Source organism: Anomaloglossus baeobatrachus, chromosome 6 (assembly GCF_048569485.1).
Source record: "Anomaloglossus baeobatrachus isolate aAnoBae1 chromosome 6, aAnoBae1.hap1, whole genome shotgun sequence".
Taxonomy (NCBI): Eukaryota; Metazoa; Chordata; class Amphibia; order Anura; family Aromobatidae; genus Anomaloglossus; species Anomaloglossus baeobatrachus.
Genome location: NC_134358.1, coordinates 392,499,218 through 392,527,056, shown reverse-complemented (window position 1 = coordinate 392,527,056; position 27,839 = coordinate 392,499,218). Strand labels below are relative to the sequence as shown.

Sequence of the window (27,839 nt, the reverse complement as noted above, 5' to 3'; positions counted from 1 at the left end):
AGGCCAATTATGGAATTGCCCGACAATAAGCAAGGAGGCCGCTATACTACTTATGCCGATTATTGAAGGGTCCCCGGTGAGAGTAAGGTATATATTCCCCCGACCTCCGCGGGCGGAATATATAAAATCTCCCCGAATCTCACTGGCCTCCCCACAATAATCCTTGGCACAATTCGCTGCCACCAACCGATTTACGGTAACTATTAGCCGAACACACAGACGTGGGATTCAAGATCGAGATAACAGAACAGCCCAAGATTAATTATATAATTTAATCAGCCTAAAGCACACTAGAAACTACAATATATACAATAGGGAATCTACAGAATATACATATGTCAGAGTACAGTTACAATCAAAGCATGGGTTACAAACAGGCATACACAGTTCCAGCAGTTACCTTGTTGCGTCTGGCCACAGGGGGGCGCTGTAGGCCAGGTTTCTAGGATCCTTCCCACAGATGTTTCCTACACGTGCCCCCAGCGAAAGAACCCTGGAAAATGGCCGAAGTAGGGTTATCAACCTGGCCAAATCCAGGTCCCCTCCTACCTTCGTGACCTCACAGGGAGCACTGCTCCACCCCTGGCTTGAGTTATGGACAATATCCCAACATGGAATATGGGCCATAACTTTGCCTGGGAGCGTCGTAGGCGGACGCCAATGCTCTCATTGTGACAGTTATGAATTTAGCTACAGAACGAGGGGACTCATGACCTGCCTGCCAGTTCCCCATTGGCTGATATCACGCCTGGGGCATTTCCCAATGTCCTGCTCCCATAAAAAGGGTGTGCCGGCATCGTCCGCATGCGGAGACACCATTTTTATGGTTGCCATATTTATCGGAAATATGGCTTGCGAGATATGAACCATTTTTTACTGGAGTCGTTCTGTCTGCTAGTTCCATAGCCTTGCTAATGAGATACAACTCTTGTTACAGGGTGACGGCAGGGAGTCATCCTGTGTCCATTGTTCCCACACCACCTCATCTCCATATCACAGGACATGGCCCTGGAGGTGTAAGTGGAACACTGAGAACAAGAAGGGAGGGGGCACTGCCAGGGAGTGATGAGGGATTATGACTGGAGTCATAATTCATCTTCATATCCCGGGATTTGCCTCACACCCGTTAAAGAGGACCATCCAGCAGGATTTTGCTATATGAGGTAAAGACCCCATGCTTGGTTGACTAAATATCTTTAATCAAAGTTACATAAATTCACTGCACTTTTACGGACGCAGCATGGGTGGGTCTTTGTGCGTCTGGTCCTCACGTTTTTCCCTCCTCCAGCACCCTCTTGGCATTGCCTCCTTTTCTTTTCTTGAGCATTGCATCGCACCACCATTGCTCTTGTTGGCAGCACGTGTGCATTGCCACAGTTCTCAGGTTTTCATTAAAATGGCACTGGAGTCTGCGCATGCGCGTACCGTGATCTCCGGCACCATTTTATTGAACACACTGCACTCAAGACCATGAGAAGCATCAGAGCGTGCACTGATGTACTGATGTAGAAGACAAAAATCGCACAGGCGTCGATGCTTCTCATGGTTTTCACCAGTGTTCAATAATATGGCTCCAGAGATTGTAGAACACGCATGTGCAAACTCCAGTGCCATTTTAATGAAGACCTGAGTACTGTGGCAATGTGCACGTGCTGCCAGGAATAGCAATGGTGGTGCAGCGCTATTTTCAAATACAGAAAAGGAGACATGCCAGAGAACGGTGAAGCATGAGGAATAAATGCAATGACACGACCCACTAAGACACACCCATGTTGCACACATCAATCAAAGTGCAGTGATGTTCTGCAACTTTGATTAAAGATATTTAATCAACCAAGCATCCGATCTTTCTATAATTAGGTATGCCTGGTTTCAGCATCTTAGTGCCTGTTTGGTTGTGCCTTTACCAATATAACAAAATCCTGCTGGATGGTCCTCTTTAACCTTGGAACATATTAGATATAATATTTAATTAATAATATTTAATTCTGTATTAACTGATTTTTAATTCATATATTATTGTATCAGTAACATGCTCCTTAGGAGGCTGATAGTTAACCTTTACTACCTGTATTACTTGTCTTCCGAATCACCATAGGTCTGTGTGAGAAGTATCAGGCTTTGTGCCATGAGCCTTGGAAAAGGTATTTATCTACTATAAAAACCACAGACTGCTGTCAAGTTTTACAATATCAACTGCACCGAAATCTGTTTTGCACCGATCTCTGTTCTGCACCGATCTCTGTTTTGCACCGATCTCTGTTTTGCACCGATCTCTGTTCTGCACCGATTTCTGTTCTGTACCGGTCTCTGTTCTGCACTGATCTCTATGCCCAAGGTTTACTGCATTGTGCTTCATGTATGAAAGGTTATCCCTGCTGTGAATATGATTCTTATTCTTGTCCCTGGGGACTAGTCCCAAGGGTGTTATAGCCCTATATATATGGGATATAAAACCTTTGGGACTAGTCCCAGGCCTCATTAGCATAAGATAAAAGATCTTTAGAAATACTTTATCTAAACATCCCTTTATCTTTGCTAGTGTATACAGGGATAATTAGGCAGGGATTAACAATATGCACCAAGAACCACACTAGTCAGGGTGTCACAGGAAACTGCACTCCTGTCCTTATAATTTAGAACCCACCCTCCTTGGTTCCAGGTTCCACGTAGTGGTATTGCTACCAACTGCATTCACACCCCCAATCTTCACTCACACCAGTACAGGATAGACAAGCCAGTGGGTAGGTCTAGAGAGGAAAGGGCCACCCACCAAAGGGTTAAGCAGACTGGTGGGAGGTGACAAGTCAGTCGGTTCCAGGGGAGCAAAGGGAGAGGAAGTGTAGTAGAAACTGTCAAAAGGAGAGGGAACCGGGGGTTGGAGCCCCCAGGAAAAGTGAAGTAGTGGCCCTCATAGTGTGAGGGGCTGAGAAGCCCAAGCTCCCGAGAGGTCGGACTAAATTGGGACATAGCAAAAGCAATACTATTGGGAGTGGATACCTGGACGTGCTCTCCTTCCTAAGCAGCAGGGGTGCACTGGGACTTTTGGTTCACCTGCAGCATGTGTGTGTAATGACTTTACAAAACATCATGCAGCACCACGATAACCGGCCTGAGTGAGTACATGGTCATCCCCTGCTTCCAGCAAGCCTGTGCTCCCCTGCACCCCACCATCTAGAGTCCCGGGGCCTTCCCTGCCCGTGGAGGGAAAACGTCATCTAGCTGCCCCCATTCTATCAACCCCGGTACTCCCATTGGCAGCGTCGGTATTCTCCGTTACCGCACACCACGGGTGGCATCACAAACTATATCTCCCCTGTAAATAACCCTCCCTTTTACATTTCGGAGTGACCCCGAGCCCTGGGGTCCGGTGACCCTGTAGCACTCCCGGATCCAAGCGGTTCGACCGCTGCTGGGGCGGTACGCGTCTGTAACACATACTGTGTAGGGGGGGGGGTGAATAGCGCCCACTCCTATGTAGAGGTATTCTTGTAATGTAAATATAATGTATATAAAAATGCATATGTATATATAAATGCAGGATGTAGCAGAGCTGAATGGGCGCGGTGTTCGGTTCCACCTAGTGGCTGCAGGTATTACATGTTTTAGGGTAAGAAAGTTATTTGATTGTAATGTATGTTGTAGAAAACTGTAAATAATGAATACTGTGTAATGTATAGTACTGGCCCCTCATGCTGTGTCAGGTAGGAGATGTAGTGTGAGGTGACAGGAACACTGTAGGTAAAGGGTTAAGGATAGGTGTAGTATTTATAAGAGGTTGGACATTTAAGTATTTTATATAGATAGATAGTTGTAGTGGGAACTAGGGACCAAGCAGTAGGAGGAACATGAGAGGAGTAGTTAGTTAGCTATAAGGTGCACCAGAAACACAGGAAGTCTAGCAACACTAGGGAGACAGAGATAGGAGGGAGGAGAAGCTGATTGTTATGATCCAGGCCGGCTTCTCTCTGATGCAGGTTACACCCAGCTCTGGCCTGGTCATATCAGGGGTTAACGTCCCTTGCCTCGTTCTGGATCTGGAAGTGTAGCAATATGGTTACTAGGGAGACAGATAGGAAGGAGGAGAAGCTGAGGGTATTACAATGTGTGTAGGAAGTGATTAGTTAGTTGTGGCAGGAGCTGAAGCTTACAAGGCAGAACCCAGAGCTAGGGTCTGCCTGCATAGGAAGGAATCCTCCCGTGTACCGAGATCTCACCCAGCGGATAGATAGTGGGGCGTCTTGAGAGCGATGGGACGTCCGGGTACCAACAGCGCCGGCGGGCCCCTGAACTGGTTGGGAGCAGCCACGCGTCCTGGGGAAATAGTTAAGTATGGCAGCCAACAGGAAAGGATACCGGGGAGCAAGGTTACATAGGACTGCAGCTGGAGGACAGTGCCCAGGGTGAGTGCCAGGAAGATAGAAGTTTCCCCTGAGGTAGAATGAACACAACACCAGTGGTCCTAAATGCCTAAAGCGTGACAAGAAGAGTGATCTGCAATAAAGAAGTTTTTGTGTTGTTTATCATAGTCTGTGTGTGCTTTACAGTCATATGAAAAAGTTTGGGCACCCCTATTAATGTTAACCTTTTTTCTTTATAACAATTTGGGTTTTTGCAACAGCTATTTCAGTTTCATATATGTAATAACTGATGGACTGAGTAATATTTCTGGATTGAAATGAGGTTTATTCTACTAACAGAAAATGTGCAATCCGCATTTAAACAAAATTTGACCGATGCAAAAGTATAGGAACCTCAACATAAAAGTGACATTAATATTTTGTAGATCCTCCTTTTGCAAAAATAACAGCCTCTAGTCACTTCCTGTAGCTTTTAATGAGTTCCTGGATCCTGGATGAAGGTATATTTGACCATTCCTGTTTACAAAACAATTTCAGTTCAGTTAGGTTTGATGGTCGCCGAGCATGGACAGCACGCTTCAAATCATCCCACAGATTTTCAATGATATTCAGGTCTGGGGACTGGGATGGCCATTCCAGAACATTGTAATTGTTCCTCTGCATAAATGCCTGAGTAGATTTGGAGCGGTGTTTTGGATAATTGTCTTGCTGAAATATCCATCCTGTGCGTAACTTCAACTTCGTCACTGATTCTTGCACATTATTGTCAAGAATCTGCTGATACTGAGTTAAATCCATGCAACCCTCAACTTTAACAAGATTCCCGGAGTCGGCATTGGCCACACAGCCCCAAAGCATGATGGAACCTCCACCAAATTTTACTGTGGGTAGCAAGTGCTTTTCTTGGAATGCTGTGTTTTTTTGCCTCCATGCACAACGCCTTTTTGTATGACCAAACAACTCAATTTTTGTTTCATCAGTCCACAGGACCTTTTTCCAAAATGTAACTGGCTTGTCCAAATGTGCTTTTGCATACCTCAGGAGACTCTGTTTGTGGCGTGCTTGCAGAAATGGCTTCTTTCGCATCACTCTCCCATACAGCTTCTCCTTGTGCAACGTGCGCTGTATTGTTGACCGATGCACATTGACACCATCTGCAGCAAGATGATGCTGCAGGTCTTTGAAGGTGGTCTGTGGATTGTCCTGACTGTTCTCACCATTCTTCTTCTCTGCCTTTCTGAAATTTTTCTTGGCCTGCCTCTTCTGGGCTTAACAAGAACTGTACCTGTGTTCTTCCATTTCCTTACATGTTCCTCACAGTGGAAACTGACAGTTTAAATCTCTGAGACAACTTTTTGTATCCTTCCCCTGAACAACTATGTTGAATAATCTTTGTTTTCAGATCATTTAAGAGTTGTTTTGAGGAGCCCATGATGCCACTCTTCATAGGAGATTCAAATAGGAGAACAACTTGCAATTGGCCACCTTAAATACCTTTTCTCATGATTGGATACACCTGCCTATGAAGTTCAAAGCTCAATGAGGTCACAAAACCAATTTAGTGCTTTAGTAAGTCAGTAAAAAGTAGTTAGGAGTGTTCAAATCAAGAAATTGATAAGGGTGGCCATACTTTTGCACCAGTCAAATTTTGTTTAAATGCGGATTGCACATTTTCTGTTAGTACAATAAACCTCATTTCAATCCAGAAATATTACACAGTCCATCAGTTATTAGATATATGAAACTGAAATAGCTGTTGCAAAAACCCAATGTGTTATAAAAAAAAAAGGTTAACATTAATAGGGGTGCCCAAACTTTTTCATATGACTGTATATTGCCATCCCTGTCTATGACCAGGACCAGCAAGTACAGATAAAGGTAACAGAGACTGTGATGATTACTGACTTACAATTACACATACATTTACATTATCTGTAGCAGGGGAACGAACCGTTGGCCATCACCTGACTGCCCTCTTCAATTGCACCTGACAGGACCCCTTCAATGTTGATGTGACCTGTCATGAACTGAAAGGAGGCCAGCATTGGGCAGAAAAAGAGGGAGAGAGACCAGACAGCTGTAAGTACAGAGTTAACCCCCTGTACTGGCGGCTTATCTGCATGAAAATCTGAAGACTAATTTATATAAAATGGAGGCATGGATTTATAATACAAAGGAATGGACGTCATGGAGATTACACGGACTTTACATAAATTATCTTAGTTTGTATTCTAAAAAGCTGCTTCCCTTTAAGTGGAAAAGATCTTTTATAATTGCTGTGCATGACTCTTTACATTCCTCCAGATTAATAAAAATGTAGGAAATAATTTGTTACAAAAATTACATTGCTGTACTAATTAATTGAGTATTCAGTTCTACAAGATTATACTCCCTCCAGTGGTCAAAAGTGAGTATAGCACTCACATTATATAGGCACTTAATAGTCATAATAATAATCATTATCATAAATAGTATACTCAAACTAGCGCTAATGTATTCGATAACCTTCATTACATTATTTCTAATTATGATTATAACCTACTGTACATTTCACAACTGGCATGAAAAAGTATATGTAGACTGGACAGGAACCCATCTTAACAAACTGTCCAGGTCCTTTACACAATGGTGGAGCCGCAACAAATTCCAATTCTGATTGATTGTCATGTGCAACTTTTTAGTATATTTATAGTATATTTTTTTTATATAGATCCCTAACCAAAGCTCAAAAAGTTAGATATTCACAATAAAAATATTAAAAATGTTTTGGAAATATTGGGAAACATTTCCACATTTATACCGTAAGGAAGGAGATTTATAAATAATGAATGAAAGTATACTTTCTAATTTGATGTTTGACGTAAACCACAGAATCCTGATTATGCCTTCTTCTCAATATACATGAATCATACAGCTGCTATAGATCTGCACAGTGGTGGAGCTAGCATACATGCAGAACGCAAGCAATGGACCCGTAAAGCTAAAATCATAAAATTCTGGCTGCCTGCTGCCACACCAGTTTAGATCAATGGATATGTAATAATTTCCTCTCAGTGGTGGATCAGAAAAGTAGCTTTTCACTTGAAAAAGGTAGCTACAAGTTTCAGTGTAGAAATAGTACAGTTGCACGTTCAGAAGTATGTCACAGAAGAAATATCCTATTTTTTAAGATATTTTATGCCAAAGAACTATAAAGTAAAAAGTAATTGAATAAAATAGTAGTATTGTTAAAGGAAACCTGTCCTCAGAATCATGCTGCATGAATCCAACACTGGCTGAGCGACTGCTGACGAGCATGTTTTACTCTGAATTTCTTCTTGTTTTTCAGGGAAATCATACCTGGAAAAGCCAGTGTCACAGTGGTCTCTTTGCATATAGAGAACTGTGACAGGTTCAGGGCCTGAGTCTCATTTTGTTTGGAGACTCATCATATTAAATGTTTCTTTCCTTTGGTGCTGAAAGGGTTAATGTCAGTTTTCCTTTCCAGCAGCTTCTGACTCCTGGACTCAGATGCTTCTGGTTGTTGACCACTCCCTTCCTCTATATATGTTCACATCTCCCAGTTAGGGTGCTGGTTATTCTTAATCCATTCTGTAGCTAGGCCTTGAGGTGGAAGGAGCTGCTTGGAGCCCTTGTTTCAGTGAAGCGGTGTAGGCTGCAGTGCTGGTGTCTGACTGCAGCCATGAAGTTGGGCTTTATCCTTTTGTCGTTTCCCCTGTCTGTCATACCTTCCCTTCATGTTGTTTTAGTGCAGTGGTGGGACTAGTGATCCTCACCTGCTAACTCACTGGCCAGAGCTATCTCAGGGCTTCTTAGGGTTTCAGGTTCCTGCTAGGCGACATGTGCAGAACTTGTATAGGGCTTGCTAGGAGTGCAGGGTACAGCTGCAGGTGAGTGCAGGAGGTGTCCCATCTTCCCCCTCCCAAGTGCCAGGGCCCACCATTGCTAATGTATCCCCAGTGTACCCCTTATTTGTTGTGGTGAAATCCTTGTTTGTTGTGTGTCTTGCCATGTGCCGGATCTTTCCCAACTACGTGCGTAACTGCTGGTCAGGGACTACGAGTATCTCAGTTGACTCTTTGAGGCAAATCCCTTGTGGCCTCTCCCCGTAGCACTCCAGTTGGCTCATGAGTCTCTCCTAATGGGTGTACATAGGCAAAGATCTGTCAGTCAAAGATATCCAGCAGGGACAAACCAGTCTGCGACCATATTGGACTAGCCAATGTACAAAGGAGACAATTCAGTAAGACTTGCATTGCACATGCTGGTGCTAATGAAGGGATTGCTGGGGTATGATGCTCTGAATTCATTAAGGGGTGTACTCCATTCGATTGGCACAGCTCCTCAGTGACATGCGCTTCTGTGCACTTGCCACAAATGTTACTCCAGAGGAGTACTATTTCAGGCATAAAAAATAATGGCCCTTTGGTTGATTTGAAGGGTCATTGGGGACAAAGCCACGCCCACCCATCCCCAACTCTTCCTGAGATCCACACATTTTGGCAGACCTTCTTCAAACTGAAAATGCCAATAGCTGCAAAATTTTTGCACAAGTTCGTGTTGTACAATAACTTTGTGACTATTGAATCGTTTTATGACAATTTTCTGGTGTATGGCTATGTGCGCACGTTGCGTACAGTCACTGCAGAATTTTCTGCAGCGATCTGAAGAGCACATGTGCGCTTCAAATCGCTGCAGAAAATGTCCGTAGAAAAAAAAAAAAAAAAAAGCCGATTTCATGCGCTCTGCCTGCAGCTCCTGCCATAGACAGAGCAGGAGCTGCCGGCAAAGCGCACGGAAGAAGTGACATGTCACTTCTTGAACGCAGCGCTTCGGGCAGCAGCCGAAGCGCTGCGCTCCAAGACGCCATGTGCGCACGGCCCCTGCAAAATCTCCATAGACTGTGCAGGGGACGCAGGACGCATGCAGTTATGCTGCGCTACAAAGCGCAGCGTAACTGCATGTATTTACGCAATGTGCACACATAGCCTTAGAGTATCGGAGCCATAGTCCCCCGCTGAATTTCCAAAGTACGTCTACTCTGAAATGCCACAAGTATTTCAGAGTAAAATATACTGGCCTGCAATTGTGCAGCCAGCGTGTGATTCATGCTGCCTGATCCAGTCTGATGGCAGGTTCCCATTAATGATTATTTGCATGTTTTTCAAAAATGCCTGCAGATGATGACGATACCTGCGCAGTTATTTTCTGGCTTCCAGGGAACTTTCACGCCTTCTCTTTGACAGGCTCTGGCGTAGGCTATTAATGATTCACAGTAGCAGTTTTTATGCACTGGACACTCGCACATGTCTGTGACACACGACCTAAAGGAGTAAAAAAAAGGAAAAGTCAAAATCATATGGAGAAAGATACAAGAGGAATACTCAGAAATGCCCACATTTATAAGCTCTATCACCGCAGCTATAACCACACATCAGAGCGAACAAAAAGGCATTGGTTATTCTCAATTTTCAATATTTATAACATATTCTCAAGATATGACATACATGTCTTATAGATGCCGGTTTCACCACAATCAGACATTTTTGGCATATCCACGTGTATATGCCATAAATCTTCAAGTTGTGGGCCAACCCCTTTAGATATATTTTATCAACAAGGGACATATACCACATTCTGTATGTAAAATATTGTCAAGTATAACATTAAAAAATACAATTTAAAAACATAAGTTGGTGCCTGATTCATGGACAATTACCTTTTGTTCAAAGGGTCCCCAAAAATAGTGTAATCACAGCCCTGCTGCTAAAATCAACTGATCTGCAGGAGATCCCATCAGCAGGTTTTTAAATCCCCTGCAATGCCCCACATGGCACCCACTACAAGAATGGGCTGTTCATGGTCAAGTTGGGATCTCCAGAGAAGGAGACAATATTTGCAGTTACTCTATTGTATGACTACTTTATATTGCATCAAAATGTCATATCTTTAGTGTTGTCCCATGAAAAGATAGAATAAAATATTTACAAAAATCTGAGGGGTGTACTCACTTTTCTGATATAGCATTTATCATATTCACATGACCAAAACTAAGAATAAAGCAAGAAGGAACAAAACAGTTATGAAGGTTATACAAACATAAGATACATTGTTTGAGATCGATAGACAGATCTATCCATGTATAAGAAACAATGTAACTTGGCATTTTATAACCTTCATAAATATTTTGCTGGTTCTTGTTTTTTCTTAGTCTTGCATATATATATATATATATATATATATATGTATATATATATATATATATATATATATATATATATATAGTAGAATACTATAAATGTATAGTCATAATAATTAATCGTATCTGTCATCATATGATACAACATTCTTGGTGTAAATTAATGTATAATTGGCCCGGCATCCCTTCCGCAGTCAGGAACAGCTGTGTGACCACCGAGTCATCAAGTTCAACCCATAATCTGATGTTTTCACCTAATAGCATGGTTGATAATCTTAGTAATTAAGGAACATACACCATTCAGATGGTACTTTGTGACAGAAACAATATTCACCTTATGAAAACTATACGAAACAGACGGTACTTCAGTCACTGCTGCCCTCTAGTGGATGAATCTGATATTTGGCAGTAGTAATATTAGTTCCTAACTATTTTGGCATTAAGGTCTACAGTGGTTTTTACCATATTCAGAAACTAAATTTTGAAGTCGACATTGCCCCACATGACAGCTTTTATTTTTTATTTCTCTCCTTTTTTTCCTTTTCTACAGATCTGCTGAATGAAGTATATATATATATATATATATATATATATATATATATACTGTATATATATTGTGTTATATGTGCAAGAAATATTACTTATTTTCATTTTTTATTTGGGGATCGAAAAAATCCCCAGAAAAATAGCAGTTCTACCAATTTATTTGCATCTAAAATGTTGTACCAATCACAGGTTTGACAACATCTGTTTTATTTACCTTTTTATGGATCTGTATGATTATGGCCACACTAAATATACATACATTTGTTTTATATTTTACTAATAGCATATCTTATTGAAGAAATATTTTTTCAAGTTATCAAAGAGCTTTAGTTCAATTTATACAGAGGTCATGATTATGCTGGACTGCCTAACAGCAGGTTTATTAGTCCGCCATGATAATTTCCTGCTGATAAAGTGATTTTTATCAAAACTACAGCAAGCAGGCCAGTAAGTGACACATCGCTGGAATCAGGATCTCTGTCTCTACAATATTCTGCTCTCAGAGATGGTGGCAAAAACTGGTGACAAGTTCCCTTTAAATACATGTATATATAAAAATTAATACTTTCAAGCTTGGAAGATAATTGTATGAGATATCTTCTGATACAACCTCTGCTACAAAATAAAAATTATATATAGACTGGTATTTCCAATGAAAGATAAATGTATTGATTAGATAAGAATAAGAACATCGAGCTATATATTACAATATTCTGACTACGTGAAATAGTCGGATGATAATGAATTGTGTATCACAATCCTATGATCACAATTAATGTTTGGCTGCAGGGGGCCCATAATTAAGGTTTTTATTTAGTTTTTGTAATATAAAGCTAAATAATTCCAGCGTCATTATACTCATTAAGTACAGAAGGAACACTTCAGTGTGCATACATTACAATAGAAATGAGCTGCGGACGTCTCAGTGGAACGACACAGCCCACCCAAGTAGCGCTCCCTCTCGTTCTGACTCTACGGCTGCCAGCATTTCTCTATTCCACACTCCCAGGGAGCAAATGAAATTCTTACATTTCATCATATTGGTCCTCAAATGACTATATAGTTAGTGACGGGGGTTTGTTTCTCTGTGGGGTTCTTTTTACTGGTGACACAAATTTATTGTAATGGGACTTCAGGAATAAGCCAGCTAACACATTTTCTACTCATTTCTGGCTTTGGTAAACACATATCCTATGAAATTGATAAAGTCTTCAATGATGTTATGTAACTGCTATAGGGTTAGTGTCAGTACTGAAACATTCAGTCAGCATCCCCCATTCAGTCGCTATACAGAACAAACATGGATTGGTAGAAATGGTTAGAAATTGGATTGATAGCTGTTTGTATTCAATATCATACATTTGTAAATGTAATATTTGTATCAGTGGGCCCCAGAGTCAAGGTCTCTGGGACCCACTGATACAAATATTACATTTACAAATCTACCTATGCTTCTATGTTATAATTTACTGGGTAGTTTGCAGAATGAATGATGAGATGCTTCCTTTACCTCTAGATAGAGAAACAAGTGTATAGTGCCAACTACTAATTATGTTGGGGGGGGTAAGTGACATACTACTGCAAAGGGGCCCACCAGAGGATTCCCCTGCTCTCCTGTGGGCCAGTCCAAGCCTGATATCATACAATCAGTTTAAAAGCTTCTGTGACTTAAATGAAGGAGGTTTTATGTCACATGCCGCTACATCTCAGACACTGAGACCCTGTAAAAATACTACTCCTTAATAAGTATTAATAGTATTTGCCTACAGTTCCTTTATGACAGTGATATAATAAATTGAGGAAATGTATATACATTTCACTCTATGCTGCTGCTGTCATTTTTTGCCTTTATGACAGAGAGCTTTTTTATTTTGTTCCTTACATCGCTCTAATGACGCTTTATTGGATTTGTTTTTTGTGGCAGAAGTTACATTTTTAAAGTCACGATTTTAGCACACATGTAATGTATTGAATATTAATTTATTAATTTTTTGAGGGGACTGTGAAAAAACACAATTTTGGCTTTCATTTTCACGATCATCAGTGTGCAGCCAGGCAGTAACATAATGTTGATATCAAATTTATATGTTTTGTCATGTTTTACTACCCTGCTACCCTATTTTGTATTTTTTTTCTTATCATTTTTAGGCCACATGTATGCGCTGAGTATTTGGTGAGTTTCTCACCTCAGTATTTGTAACCAAAACCCAGAAGGGAACAATCAGTGGAAAAGTATAATAGAAACACGAGCACCACTTCTGTATTTATCACCCACTCCTGGTTTTGGCTACAAATAGGTAAAAAACTCACCAAATACCCAATGTGTGCACGAGGCCTTAGTGGTGTTTTTGTGTTGCTATATTCTAAGAGCCATCATTTTTTGAGCTGTTATCAGTTTTCGGGTGGCTGGATTAAAATATTGAATGGCTCTGACCTTGGATGTCAGGTGTTGGTGGGAACACTGCAGCCCATTAATGGCCACTGGCAGGCTGCAGCAGTCACAAGACATAACAATGTTACACAAGTATCATCAACACTGGAACGCTGCTGGTGGGGGAGTTGGGATCCTGTTTTTTTTATTTTAAAGGAGGAAAATACTGCATTTCAAGTATTTGTTCACTACTAAGACAACCCTTTCTGATTCCCCATGTTTCCCATAGGCAAAATAATAAACCCTACATTCATCTCCCATAATGGGGCCATTCCAGTAGTACCGTGGCTCATGTGGAGTTGGGATGTCCCATGAGTCCCCAGTCCAATCAGCCTCGGCTTCTGTCTCCCCACCTTCAGACCAAAAAATGAACAATCAATAGGAGGTGAGCGCAGCTGCAACGCTCACTTCTTCTTGATTCTATAACTGACAGAAGCTGAGGCTTATTGGACTCGGGGCTCATATGACATCACAACCCCATGAGAGCCTCGGCACTGCGAGCTGTAGCACTACGGCAATTATACCAGTATGAAAAGTAAGTATAGGCTTTATTATTTTACTTGAGGGAAAACGTGAAATCAGAAGGGGTTGTCCTAGTAGGGGACAACCCCTTTAAGATTGAATTATACAAGTAGTTGAAAATCTCTTTAATGTGTGGTAGCCACCACAAGGTGGAAGCCGCTGTCTGGATGTCTTTAGCAATCAGTGGTGGAAATCAGCTTACACAAATAAAGTGGTTACATAGAGTGTATGGATGCTGGTGAAGTTGATGCAGGTACATAAACTCTCCAGTGACAAAACATATACGAATTTAAGCTTTTTCATTGTTAATTGTAAAATAACGAAATAAAAACAATTCATAAATAAGGCCTTTTGCACCACTACAAAACTGTTGAAGACTGGTGTGTAAAACTCCAATCCATGTAAATCCCTCCATTTGTGTCATATTTGAGTAGATCCTGACTTTTCCCTCAGTCTGCTTATTACTGTAGATGTCCACTGCATTATGGTCTCCACATGCCACAAATTGTGTAGATCGGACATTGTGCACATAGCATTGATAGAATAATGACTTGTGTTTTGTTAGACAGGAAGCTGGTGTGAAGACCACCAATGGAGTAACACACTTCCTAATCAATTTACATGTCTGTTTAGTGCTGTATTCCCAAATATGTTGCTTGATGCCCCAAGAGAAAAATATATTATGTGAAGATGTCAAAAGTAGGAAGACCCTACAAGCATCTGTAAAGAACACTGCAGGGAATGTGATGCCTGACAGGCACTGTAACTTATTGGCGGAAATCAACTGGTCAGAAGTAGGCATTTACTAAGCTCATTGACACTACATTCATGGCATGAAATGAAGAGAATGAATAGTTTGCTACAACACACAGAGCTGAATGTTAGGATGAAGTTCCTTTGTGTGTGTGTTCTTTGGAGTCTTGGAGTGTAATAATAAACCAAAGCAATCTGCTCAATGAAAGTCTGGACCTTGCTCAGCCAACTCATACTGTGAGCATCTCAGCGGTGGGTTCACATAATGTGTTTAGCTTTCTTCATGACCAGAAGTCTTTGCCTTAGATATATGACTTTTTTAAACAGTTGTTGAGTTCAAGTTGTAACACATGAAACTATGAATGTTTAAGAATTATATACATATAACAGTTCTGTCGGTTGAAAAAAAACAACAAGGTCTTGTAGATAAAGTCCGCTTTTTCTAACTATGAATTATATACTACTTTGGCTTTTTCATTTAGTGCATGAAATAGTATTATTGAAAATTAGAGGTGTTGACGGTGTGCAGGAAAAGTACTAACTTGCTGATCGGTGTTGTAAATCTGAAATATCCTTCATCATGAACCAAGATTGATATCACCATGTCAGACAGGGGTGGCAGGGGCCCACCAGTAATATCAACTACGTGCAAATATTACATTCACAAATGTAGCTTTGCAACTATATAGTAATATACTGGATAGTTTGTAAAATGAATGATGAGATGTTGTCTTTGTCTGTACAAAGGGAAACAAGTGTATTGTGCCAACTACTGATCATGTTTGAGAAATGTCATGCTACTGCATAGAGGCTCACCGGAGGATTCTCCTGTTCTCCTGTGGGCCAGTCCAAGTATGGCTATCACTATAGCTGGATATCACTATGCACATCATGACATCATATCACATTGAAATAAACACCCTTAGGTCACTGAGATGTTATAATGCACATAATGATATCACAGTAGGTATAACATACAATAAGTAACCATAGTGCGCCATTGCAATTTTTGGATGTGGTCCCATTAAATGTTTTCTACCTTCCATCATCTACAGATATTACTAGCTACACCTACTTCTCACTGGAGATGGCCTTCCTTATTTGTGGGATATAATCTTAGCTAAAATAACTACTATCCTAATAGTGATGCCAATGTCTTGGGTTGTATCTCACTAAAAGCAGAAGACCTACACCCATTGAGTCAAAATTCACCAAAAGATGGTCTCCAGTCTGTAGTTCTACACAAGGTTACGGACAATAGTTTTGTATTCTTTGAGGGGTCTGGTGATAGGACATTATTTCCAAGTTGGAGTCTTTCTTTAATGATCATTCCTTCAATAATAGTTTGTCCAGATGTGACAGTATATGATGAACATTGACCAGAACTCCATTGAAAGTAATAACAAGCAATAAGATTTTATGATGACTTGTTCCATGTAAACATATTACAAATCTTTATTTCATATTAGAAATATATTTTTATAACAATGATGTACTGCCACTACCAACACAACAGTTTCAGCAAGAGGAAGGAAAAGCACCTGGAGGTGTATCATATTTCCACTTAACTTCCTTAAGACCTAAATCCAAATCCAAATTACATAACGCATGAAATACTTGAGGTCTGTTGTCTTAGCTTAGGCAGAGCTCCTGAAGGACCTTGGTCTACACAGGCAGTTTGGCAGGAATTCCAGCCAATTCCTGAGAGACATTATGCACCAAACTGATGTAGAGGAAGGATTTCAAGATAAATTAAAGGAGCTTGATTTAAGTGGAGAAATGTATAATTTAGGTTTGAATAAAATCCCATCTGCTTTGCACTTCGAGAATATGAGTCGAAAACAGGTTAATTAGGTTTTACATGTGTATATCAGTACATTATCTGTACAGTGTCATTTTTCAATCTACTTGTCCCTTCACACTGTCCCATGAAATGGAAAGAATTGGTAACTGTCAGTGAATACACAACAGACGACCAGATAATCCGCAGGTCAGCCTATTCATTCTAATACATTCATTCTTTAGTTTTCAGTTCTTCTGAGGCCTGCAACACATATCCGTAGAAAACGTGCGTGTTTGGTTCGTTTCCGTATATACCGGAGACACGGCCAAACGTGCACCAATGTTATTTAATGTTTGAGGACACATGTGCATTTTTCATTAAGGTCCGTGGGTCCGTGTGCATGCTACGTTTGTGTCTCCATTTTGCACGGAAGCATGTCCGTTTTCAGTACGCAACACACAGCACGGACCCAATGAAAGTCAATGGGTCTGTGCGCACGTCTGAGTGACAAGGATGCATCTCTGCTTGTTCCCTGTACGTTTTGTGCTTTTTTCATGTGATGTCGGTCTTTTTTCTTTTTTTGTTTCGTTCTGTCCCTCAGTCCGTCGGTCGGTCGGTCTCTCTCTATGTCTGTCGGTCGGTCTCTCTGTCTTTTATCTGTCCCTCCCGCTGTCTGTCGGTCAGTTCCCCCCCTCTCTCATACTCACCTTTCCCCGATCTCCGGCGCGGCTCTGCACGGCTGTTAGAAAAGCTCCGGCGGCTTTTACTATTTTGAAAAAGCCGGCCGCTCATTAATCAATCTCGTATTCCCTGCTTTACCCGCCCACAGGCACCTGTGATTGGTTGCAGTCACACACGCCCACCACGCTGAGTGACAGCTGTGTCACTGCACCCAATCACAGCAGCCGGTGGGTGTGTCTATACTGTGCAGTAAAATAAATAAATAAATAATTTTAAAAAAAGGCGTGCGGTCCCCCCTATTTTAATACCAGCCAGATAAAGCCATACGGCTGAAGACTGGTATTCTCAGGATGGGGAGCCCCACGTTATGGGGAGCCCCCCAGCCTAACAATATCAGTCAGCAGTCGCCCAGAATTGTCGCATACATTATATGCGACAGTTCTGGGACTGTACCCGGCTCTTCCCGATTTGCCCTGGTGCGTTGGCAAATCAGGGTAATAAGGAGTTAATGGCAGCCCATAGCTGCCACTAAATCCTAGATTAATCATGTTAGGCGTCTCCCCGAGATACCTTCCATGATTAATCTGTAAATTACAGTTAAAAAACACACACACCCGAAAAATCCTTTATTAGAAATAAAAAATACTAACAAAGTCCCTCATCACCAATTTATTAACCCCGACAAAGCCCTCCATGTCCGGCGTAATCCACGGACCTCCAGCGTCACATCCAGCTCTGCTGCATGCAGGTGACAGGAGCAGCAGAAGATACCGCCGCTCCTGTCACCTCCACGCAACAAATGAGGTGAGTAGCGCGATCAGCTGAGCTGTCACTGAGGTTAATCGCGCCCACCGCTGGATCCAGCGGTGGCCGTGAGTTACCTGACTGACAGCAGCTGATCGCGTTACTCACCTCATTTGTTGCGTGGAGGTGACAGGAGCGGCGGTGTCTTCTGCCGCTCCTGTCACCTGCAAGCAGCAGAGCTGGATGCGACGCTGGAGGTCCGTGGATTACGCCGGACATGGAGGGCTTTGTCGGGGTTAATAAATTGGTGATGAGGGACTTTGTTAGTGTTTTTTATTTCTAATAAAGGATTTTTCGGGTGTGTGTGTTTTTTAACTGTAATTTACAGATTAATCATGGAAGGTATCTCGGGGAGACGACTGACATGATTAATCTAGGATTTAATGGCAGCTATGGGCTGCCATTAATTCCTTATTACCCCGATTTGCCAATGCACCAGGGCAAATCGGGAAGAGCCGGGTACAGTCCCAGAACTGTCGCATATAATGTATGCGGCAATTCTGGGCGGCTGCTGACTGATATTGTTAGGCTGGGGGGCTCCCCATAACGTGGGGCTCCCCATCCTGAGAATACCAGCCTTCAGCCGTATGGCTTTATCTGGCTGGTATTAAAATAGGGGTGGTCCGCATGCCGTTTTTTTAATTATTTATTTATTTATTTTACTGCACAGTATAGACACGCCCACCGGCTGCTGTGATTGGGTGCAGTGACACAGCTGTCACTCAGCGTGGTGGGCGTGTATGACCGCCTGTGGGCGGGTAAAGCAGGGAATACGAGATTGATTAATGAGTGGCCGGCTTTTTCAAAATAGTAAAAGCCGCCGGAGCTTTTCTAACAGCCGTGCAGAGCCGCGCCGGAGATCGGGGAATGGTGAGTATGAGAGAGGGCTGCTCAATTCAGTCACTCAGGGGATTAGCGGTCACCGGTGAGTCCTTCACGGGTGACCGCTAATCAGTACGCAGCACACAGACAGAACCGCGGCATGACAATGAAGTCGGGTGAAGTTTACCTGAGTTCATTCTCATCGCGCAACTCTGTCTGCTGTCTGCCAACATGTATCAACGACATTGTGCATCACACTTACACACGGAACATTTCACACGGACAACACACACACATGTCAGTTATTTCACTCACGCACACACGGACATTCCACACGCACATTTGGCTAGCATACGGGATACACACGCAGGCCACACATATCATAAAAATGGACCTAAAAAACGGAAAACGGACCTGAAAAACAGCCCATTTTACACGGACGTGGTTTTAACGGATGTGTGTTTTCAGCCTGACCCAATTCATCATTGCCTTTGCTCCTACATTTTGTATAGTTTTGTGTTCAGCACCTTTTTTTGTTTCCTCCCAATTCCTTATTTTATTTGTACCTTTTTAAAAACTATTTTATATGTGCTTGCCTCCTATATTCTGTTTGTTTTAGAAGCATTTAGAGATTCCAGATGTTTTCAGCTGGTTCTTTATGTGTGACTTTTCAAAAAGTCACAAAATTTATCACAACTCCACTGCTGTTCTCCAATCTTGTGTTTTTCAGTACAACAGTTTTTTGTTACAATTTTTGCAACATTTTGCAAAATGTACTTTTTTTTGCTAAAATGTCACAAAAACAATTAAAGACAGAAAAAGACCATTTTAACTTTGCCCACAATTTTAAAGAATTTTGTTCAAAAAACAGCAACTAATACTACAAGACAAAACAGTGGCTTAAAGTAAATCTGTCAGCAGTTTTTATCTGTCAGCAAAGTTTAATCTGCCCAATTTCTATAGTAAAGGCCCCGTCACATGCTACGATATACCTAACGATATATCGCCGGGGTCACGGAATTCGCGACGCACATCCGGCATCGTTAGAGATGTCGTAGCGTGTGACAGCTCCGAACGGCTGTTAACGAACAAAAATACTCACCTTATCGTTGCTCGTTGACACATCGTTCATTTTCATAATGTCATTCCTCCTTCTGTGCGCCGGTTGTTTGTTGTTCCCGAGGCAGCACACATCGCTACGTGTGACACCCCGGAACGACGAACACAGCTTACCTGCGTCCCGCCGGCAATGCGGAAGGAAGGAGGTGGGCGGGATGTTCTGGCCGCTCATCTCTATCCCTCAACTTCTATTGGGCGGCCACTGTGTGATGTCATTGTGATGCCGAACGTCCCTCCCCCTTCAGGAAGAGGATGTTCGCCGCCCACAGCGACGTCGTAAATGCGGTAAGAACGTGTGACGGGGGTTAACGACATTGTGCGCCACGGGCAATGAATTGCCCGTGACGCACAACCGACGGGGGAGGGTGCGATCGCTCATGAGATCGCACGATATATCGGAGCGTGTGACGGGGCCTTTAGGTAATTTTCTCTGATGAGTCTAATTTTCAGCTTTACCCAACACCTGGTCATCTAATGGTTAGATGGAGACCGACAGAGGTGTACAAGCCACAGTGTCTTGCACCCACTGTGAAATTTGATAGAGGATCAGTGATTATCTGGGGATACTTCAGCAAAGCTTGAATTGGGCAGATTAAACTTTGTGAAGGATGTATGAATCAAGCCACATACAAGGTTATCCTGGAAAAACAGTTGCTTCCTTCTGCTCAGGCAATGTTTCCCAACTCTGAGGACTGTTTTTTCCAGCAGAATAATGCGCCATGCCACACAACTAGGTCAAGCAATGTGTGGACGAAGGACCACCATATCAAAACCCCGTCATGGTCCGCCCAATCTCCAGACCTGAACCCCATTTAAAACCTCTGGAATGTAATTAAGAGGAAGATGGATAGTCACAAGCCATCAAACATAGAACTGCTTACATTTTTGCATCAGGAGTGGCATAAGGTCACCCAAAAGCAGTGTGAAAGACTGGTGGAAAGCACGCCAAGACGCATGAAAGCTATGATTAAAACTCATGGTTATTCCACAAACTATTGATTTCTGAAGTCTTCCTGAGGTAAAACATTAGTATTGTTGCTCCTAAATGATTATGAACTTGTTTTCTTTGCATTATTTGAGGTCTGAAAGCAATGCATTGTTTGTTATTTTGACCATTTCTCATTTTCAGAAAATAAATACAAAATTTAGTGCTTGGAAATTTAGAGATGTTGTCAGTAGTTTATAGAATAAAAGAACAATTTACATTATAATGGAAAATATACCTATAAGGAGAAAAATCAGAAAACTGACAATTATGCAGTGGTCTAATTTTTGCCAGAGCTGTGTATCTAATGTGGCATCATATTGATTCTGGTATTTCCTGTCTTGGGTTTATTCCTCCATTTTATTGTGTACTGAATTTTAATTTTAAATATACATATTAATAATAAAGTTTATTGTTATATTAGATTGAAAAGACCCTTCTGTTTTGTATCGGCTTTCTCCTTTTTTGATTTATAGGACTTTAAGATATTGTGGCCCTCTCTTTTTTGGTTACTCTATGAGAGCCAGAATGTGGCCAGAACGAGACTCTCATAGAGTTACATCGAGCTGTGACCTTTGACGCCCTCAAAGAAACATTAGAGCTGAGAGCAGGTCCCATATCGCTGAAGATCGATCGGAGCTGGAAAAAGATGAAGACGGCGGCACATGAATATACAGTGCCTACAAGTAGTATTCAACCCCCTGCAGATTTAGCAGGTTTACACATTCGGAATTAACTTGGCATTGTGACACTTGGACTGTAGATCAGCCTGGAAGTGTGAAATGCACTGCAGCAAAAAAGAATGTTATTTCTTTTTTTATTTATTTTTTAAATTGTGAAAAGTTTATTCAGAGGGTCATTTATTATTCAACCCCTCAAACCACCAGAATTCTGTTTGGTTCCCCTAAAGTATTAAGAAGTATTTCAGGCACAAAGAACAATGAGCTTCACATGTTTGGATTAATTATCTCTTTTTCCAGCCTTTTCTGACTAATTAAGACCCTCCATAAACTTGTGAACAGCACTCATACTTGGTCAACATGGGAAAGACAAAGGAGCATTCCAAGGCAATCAGAGACAAGATCGTGGAGGGTCACAAGGCTGGCAAGGGGTACAAAACCCTTTCCAAGGAGTTGGGCCTACCTGTCTCCACTGTTGGGAGCATCATCCGGAAGTGGAAGGCTTATGGAACTACTGTTAGCCTTCCACGGCCTAGACAGCCTTTGAAAGTTTCCACCCGTGCCGAGGCCAGGCTTGTCCGAAGAGTCAAGGCTAACCCAAGGACAACAAGGAAGGAGCTCCGGGAAGATCTCATGGCAGTGAGGACATTGGTTTCAGTCAATACCATAAGTAACGTACTCCACTGCAATGGTCTCCGTTCCAGACGAGCCCGTAAGGTACCTTTACTTTCAAAGCGTCATGTCAAGGCTCGTCTACAGTTTGCTCATGATCACTTGGAGGACTCTGAGACAGACTGGTTCAAGGTTCTCTGGTCTGATGAGACCAAGATTGAGATCTTTGGTGCCAACCACACACGTGACGTTTGTAGACTGGATGGCACTGCATACGACCCCAAGAATACCGTCCCTACAGTCAAGCATGGTGGTGGCAGCATCATGCTGTGGGGCTGTTACTCAGCCAAGGGGCCTGGCCATCTGGTCCGCATCTATGGGAAGATGGATAGCATGGCCTACCTGGAGATTTTGGCCAAGAACCTCCACTCCTCCATCAAGGATCTTAAGATGGGTCGTCATTTCATCTTCCAACAAGACAACGACCCAAAGCACACTGCCAAGAAAACCAAGGCCTGGTTCAAGAGGGAAAAAATCAAGGTGTTGCAGTGGCCTAGTCAGTCTCCTGACCTTAACCCAATTGAAAACTTGTGGAAGGAGCTCAAGATTAAAGTCCACATGAGACACCCAAAGAACCTAGATAACTTGGAGAAGATCTGCATGGAGGAGTGGGCCAAGATAACTCCAGAGACCTGTGCCGGCCTGATCAGGTCTTATAAAAGACGATTATTAGCTGTAATTGCAAACAAGGGTTATTCCACAAAATATTAAACCTAGGGGTTGAATAATAATTGACCCACACTTTTATGTTAAAAATGTATTAAAATTTAACTGAGCAACATAACTTGTTGGTTTGTAAGATTTATGCATCTGTTAATAAATCCTGCTCTTGTTTGAAGTTTGCAGGCTCTAACTTATTTGCATCTTATCAAACCTGCTAAATCTGCAGGGGTTTGAAGACTACTTGTAGGCACTGTATAGGGGGCAGGGGACTTACATTTAAAGCACCACTCAAGCATCAAAATGAAAAAACAAATGCTGGAGTGGTGGTTTAAATAGAGTGTCACCCCCAAAATCCCCATTAAACTAATTAAAAGTTATAGAGGGCAATTAGCTCCTATATAGATCATAAACTGTAAGTAGTAAAGCAGTACAAAATTCATTGCAATAATCTTAACACTCATTTTATTTCATAAGCAAATTAAAAGGCTTTTGTGCACACTTGGCATCGCCCCTACACTGTTTGCTCCTTTCTGATTCCTTCACGTTCAACGCACAGGGCCACTGCTGGGCTCAGGCAGCACTTGCTCTGGCTAACTGAGTGCTGTTAATCAGAGTCAGGGAGCTGCTCAGCATGGAAAGTGAGAGGGCATAAAAGTGCACCACGCTCTTGGCCACACCAAGGGTGCACCAAGGACACCTCATTTTAATTTGAAATAAAATTAATTTTAAAAGTAATAGAATGCATATTGCTTATATGATTTTTAAAGCAATTAAGTTCTTTATATACAGTATATCAGAAAAGTGAGTACACCCCTCACATTCTTATAAATATTTGATTTTATCTTTTCATGGGACATTACTGAAGATATGTCACTTTGATACAATGTAAAGTAGTCAGCGTACGGCTTGTAAAACAGTGTAAATTTGGTGTGCCCTCTAAATAACTCAACTCACAGCCATTAATGTCTAATCCACGGTCAACAAAGTGAGTACACCCCTAAGTTAAAATGGCCAAATTGTGCCGAAACTGTCAATATTTCATGTGGCCACCATTATTTTCAAGCAGTCTTAGGCCCGATTCACACGTCAGTGAAAAACACAGACGTCCTTCACTGACGTGTAAAACACACACATGTCCCTCCATGTTCCGTGATTCACGGCACACGTGGGTTGTCCATGTGCAATCCGTGATCCGTGATTGCATATGGACATTACTCACCTGCCTTCACTGCTGCTGTCCATGGTGCTGAAGTCTCCAGCTCTGCAGCGTCAGCCCACTGCTCTCAGCACCTACTTCCTGGTCGGCAGTTCCTGCTTTCATGAATATTCATGAGCCAGGGGGAGCTGCAGAGAGCTGAGGCTGCAGAGCGAATCGCAGGCAAGGTGAGTTGAAAATTTTTAATATTTAATATGTCCGTGATTTTCTTGTTCGTGTTTCACTGATCACACACGGATCACACCATAGTGTGGTCCGTGGGTCATCAGTGATGCCAGACAAAAACGTCTCCGTGCAGAATCACGGCCAAGGGTGCACGCTGCACGGAGACACGATCAGTGAAAAATCACTGATGTGTGAGCAGACCCATTGATTATAATGGGTCTGCGTATGTCAGTGATTCTGGTAGATAGAAAAAAAGCACAAACGTACCAGAATCACTGACGTGTGAAAGGGGCCTTAGAGAGACTCTGTCCCCACACTAAGCAGCCCAGTAAGTGACACATTGCTGGAATCAGGTCTCTTTTCCTTCATCATGCTGCTCTCAGATTAGGTAGCAAAAACCTGCTGACAGATTTCCTTTAACTCTTTCGGGCATGGAGCTTCACAAGAGCCACTGGATCCTCTTCCATCCTCAATGACAACATCACGGAGCTGGTGGATGTGGGAGACCTTTGAACTTCTCCACCTTCCATTTGAGGATGCCCCAAAGATGCTCAATAGGGTTTAGGTCGGGAAATATGCTTGGCCAGTCCTGTTTCTTGTTGACTCTCAGTTTCTTTAGCAAGACCGTGGTCATCTTGGGGGTGTGTTTTAGGTTGTTATCATGTCAGAATACTGTCCTGCAACCCAGTTTCTGAAGGGAGGGGATCAAACTCTGCTTCCGTATGTCACAGTACATGATGGTATTCATTGCTTTCTCAATGAGCTGTAGCTTCCCACAGCCAGCAGCACTCATGCAGCCCCAAACCCTGCCACTCTCACCACCATGCTTGACTTTAGGCAGGACACACTTGTATTTCTACTTCTCACAAGGTTGCCACCACACATGTTTGACACCATCTGAACCAAATAGGTGTTTTTTGGTCTCATCAGACCACAGGACATGGGCCAGTAACCAATGCCCTTATTTTGCTTGTCCTCAGCAAACTGTTTGCATGTTTTCTAATGCACCATCTTTAGAATAGGCTTCCTTCTAGGATGACAGTCATGCAGACCAATTTGATGCAGTGTGCGGCATATGGTCTGAGCACTGACAGGCTGACACCCACCCCTGTAACCTCTGCAGCAATGCTGGCAGCACTTATAGTTCTATTCTGACAAGTCAACCTCTTGATATGAAGCTGAACACGTGCACTTAACCTCTTTGGTCGATGATGACGAGGCCTGTTCTGAGTGCAACCTGTCTTGTGGTCTTGGACATGATGCTGCAGCTCAGCTTCAGGGTGGTGGCAATCTTCTTATAGCCTAGGTCCTCTTTTTGTAGAGCAAGAATTATTTTTTCAGTGATTAAAACTATAAAAGGATGTACACAGTGTGAGTGGGTTATCCTTGAGGAAGGAAGCAGCAGCTGTCGAAACCTGCATCGGATAACACTCCAACTCATTGTTGAATCTATACTACTGTACAGCAGGACGTATCAAAGGAGGATCCAATTTACTATCAGCCTTTTTGGCTGAAGTGAAGACATATCAGTGAGGTGTTCGATCATCGGATCATTGGATTTACTCAAACATGCTTCACACAGACGTGCGCGGCAGACAACGTGAGAGCGATCGTGTACGGAGAAAGATCAGGGCAAAAGGAGAAATCCAGAGACCCATAGGAACCCTGACACGTAATCTTTGCAGCACAACCTGATAGATCATGCCGGAGCGCACTGTAAACAGAGAAGAGATCGGCAAAGCAGAGAATCCGGAGTGCTACAACTTACCATGCCGGTAATTGTAACCTCTGCTTATTCAATTCATGTTGAAGAGATAAGTGACTAGTGTGCATAAGTGAACTAAGAAGAATTATCCAAATCATTCAAAATTCTAAACAGGCGAACATTGGACTTTTTAAAGAAAAACACGATAGCCACCAGCTGGAGCATCATATTCGTATATACATTTGTTATTTTTTTGTGCACCTATTTTAAGGAGGCAATTTTGTAACTGCTTGGTTATTTTTTACCTGGTTTGGATTATAAAAAGAACTAGCAAAGAATTTAATAAGGATTATTGGCATTATACTTTCTTTAGCCATATTGCAAAAGTGAAATAAATTACTAATATTGCCTTAAAGGAACATACATAATATAATTACTACCAAAATGTGTCATAAGCCAAATATTTATTTCTAGTGCGGACTTGTTTTCTTTATTCAAAGAATTCTTTTTTTCAGATCCTCAGAGGACTCTTTGCCATGAGGAGCCATGATGAACTTCTAGTGACCAGTATGAGAGAGTGTGTGAGTCATTATACCAAATGCAACACGCTGCTCCCCATTAACACCTTCATCTGGGAGAGAAAATGGCTAATTGTGAACAATTTGACCAATTTCACTTAGGGGTGTACTCATTTTTGTTGTCAGCGGTTTTGAAATTAATGGCTGTGTGTTGAGTTATTTAGAGGGCACATCAAATTTACACTGTTAGACAAGATGTACACTGACTACTTTATATTGTATCTTCAGTGGTGTCCCATGAAAAAATATAATAAAATATTTACAGAAATTAGAAGGGTGTACTCACTTTTGTGATATACTTCAACTGTTTCATTAGTCTAATTTGAATTGAATTAGGTTAGAATAAGTAAATATTGTCCTATATTGTTCATTTTCACTTAATAAGACACAAAATTGGGGCAGGTTTGTTCATCTCACATGCTCAGCACTAATGCCACACTTGGGATCCGTATGCGCTTTCTGTCAACGCAGCTGCATACCAATTATCATGAGGACAATAGGCTGAAAACTGACCTTTGGATACATCCCTATGAATTCTCTATGGGCATTTATTACATATTGTTATAATGTGATTCATAACACTAGTAGATGTCCTTGTCATATTTTTATCTTTTTGTTCCTTTATCTGATGATTTTGCTTTATATACTATATCTATGAGTTATACAATGTCATGTATGAGTATCCTGTTTGTTGTTAGAAATTATCCTTTAACCCTATACTCATAAAGCAATTCCGATGAAATGGTTTCTGCAAAAAAACTTGTTGGATAATAAAAGAATTATAAAACTTTCTGACATGATTTATGTATGGCAGGGGTATAATGAATGATCCAGGTTGCGACTGTGGCCAGACCCAGGGATACAGGTGCCCACCGATACAAAATGTGTGCTTTAGCCGAATTTGTGTCCAACAACTGTTGAGCCCCTGCGCTGCAATACAAAATGCCGTCCGGCAGCTAATGTCAGCTGTACAGTGACTGGGGATGCATGACAGTGGCGTAATGTCACATGGCACGCACTCTGATGTCAGCTGCTGGCCACTGCGTGCTAGCTACAGAGGACGTGTGAATGGAGGGAGATGAATAGAGTTTTTTTTAAAGCATTAGAGATAGAACAGGGATTGTATTTACCAGAAACAGCCTCAGGATAAGGAC

General features: G+C 41.9%; 1 protein-coding gene across 1 annotated transcript in view; it reads right to left on the bottom strand.

Moving 5' to 3' along the window:
- Positions 1-27,839, bottom strand: part of BMPER (BMP binding endothelial regulator) — a 492,868-nt gene that overhangs the window by 42,027 nt on the left and 423,002 nt on the right. The window contains exon 14 of the mRNA XM_075315106.1: positions 9,555-9,685. Coding sequence (XP_075171221.1) covers positions 9,555-9,685 — 131 coding nt within the window. The remainder of the gene's footprint in view (positions 1-9,554; positions 9,686-27,839) is intronic.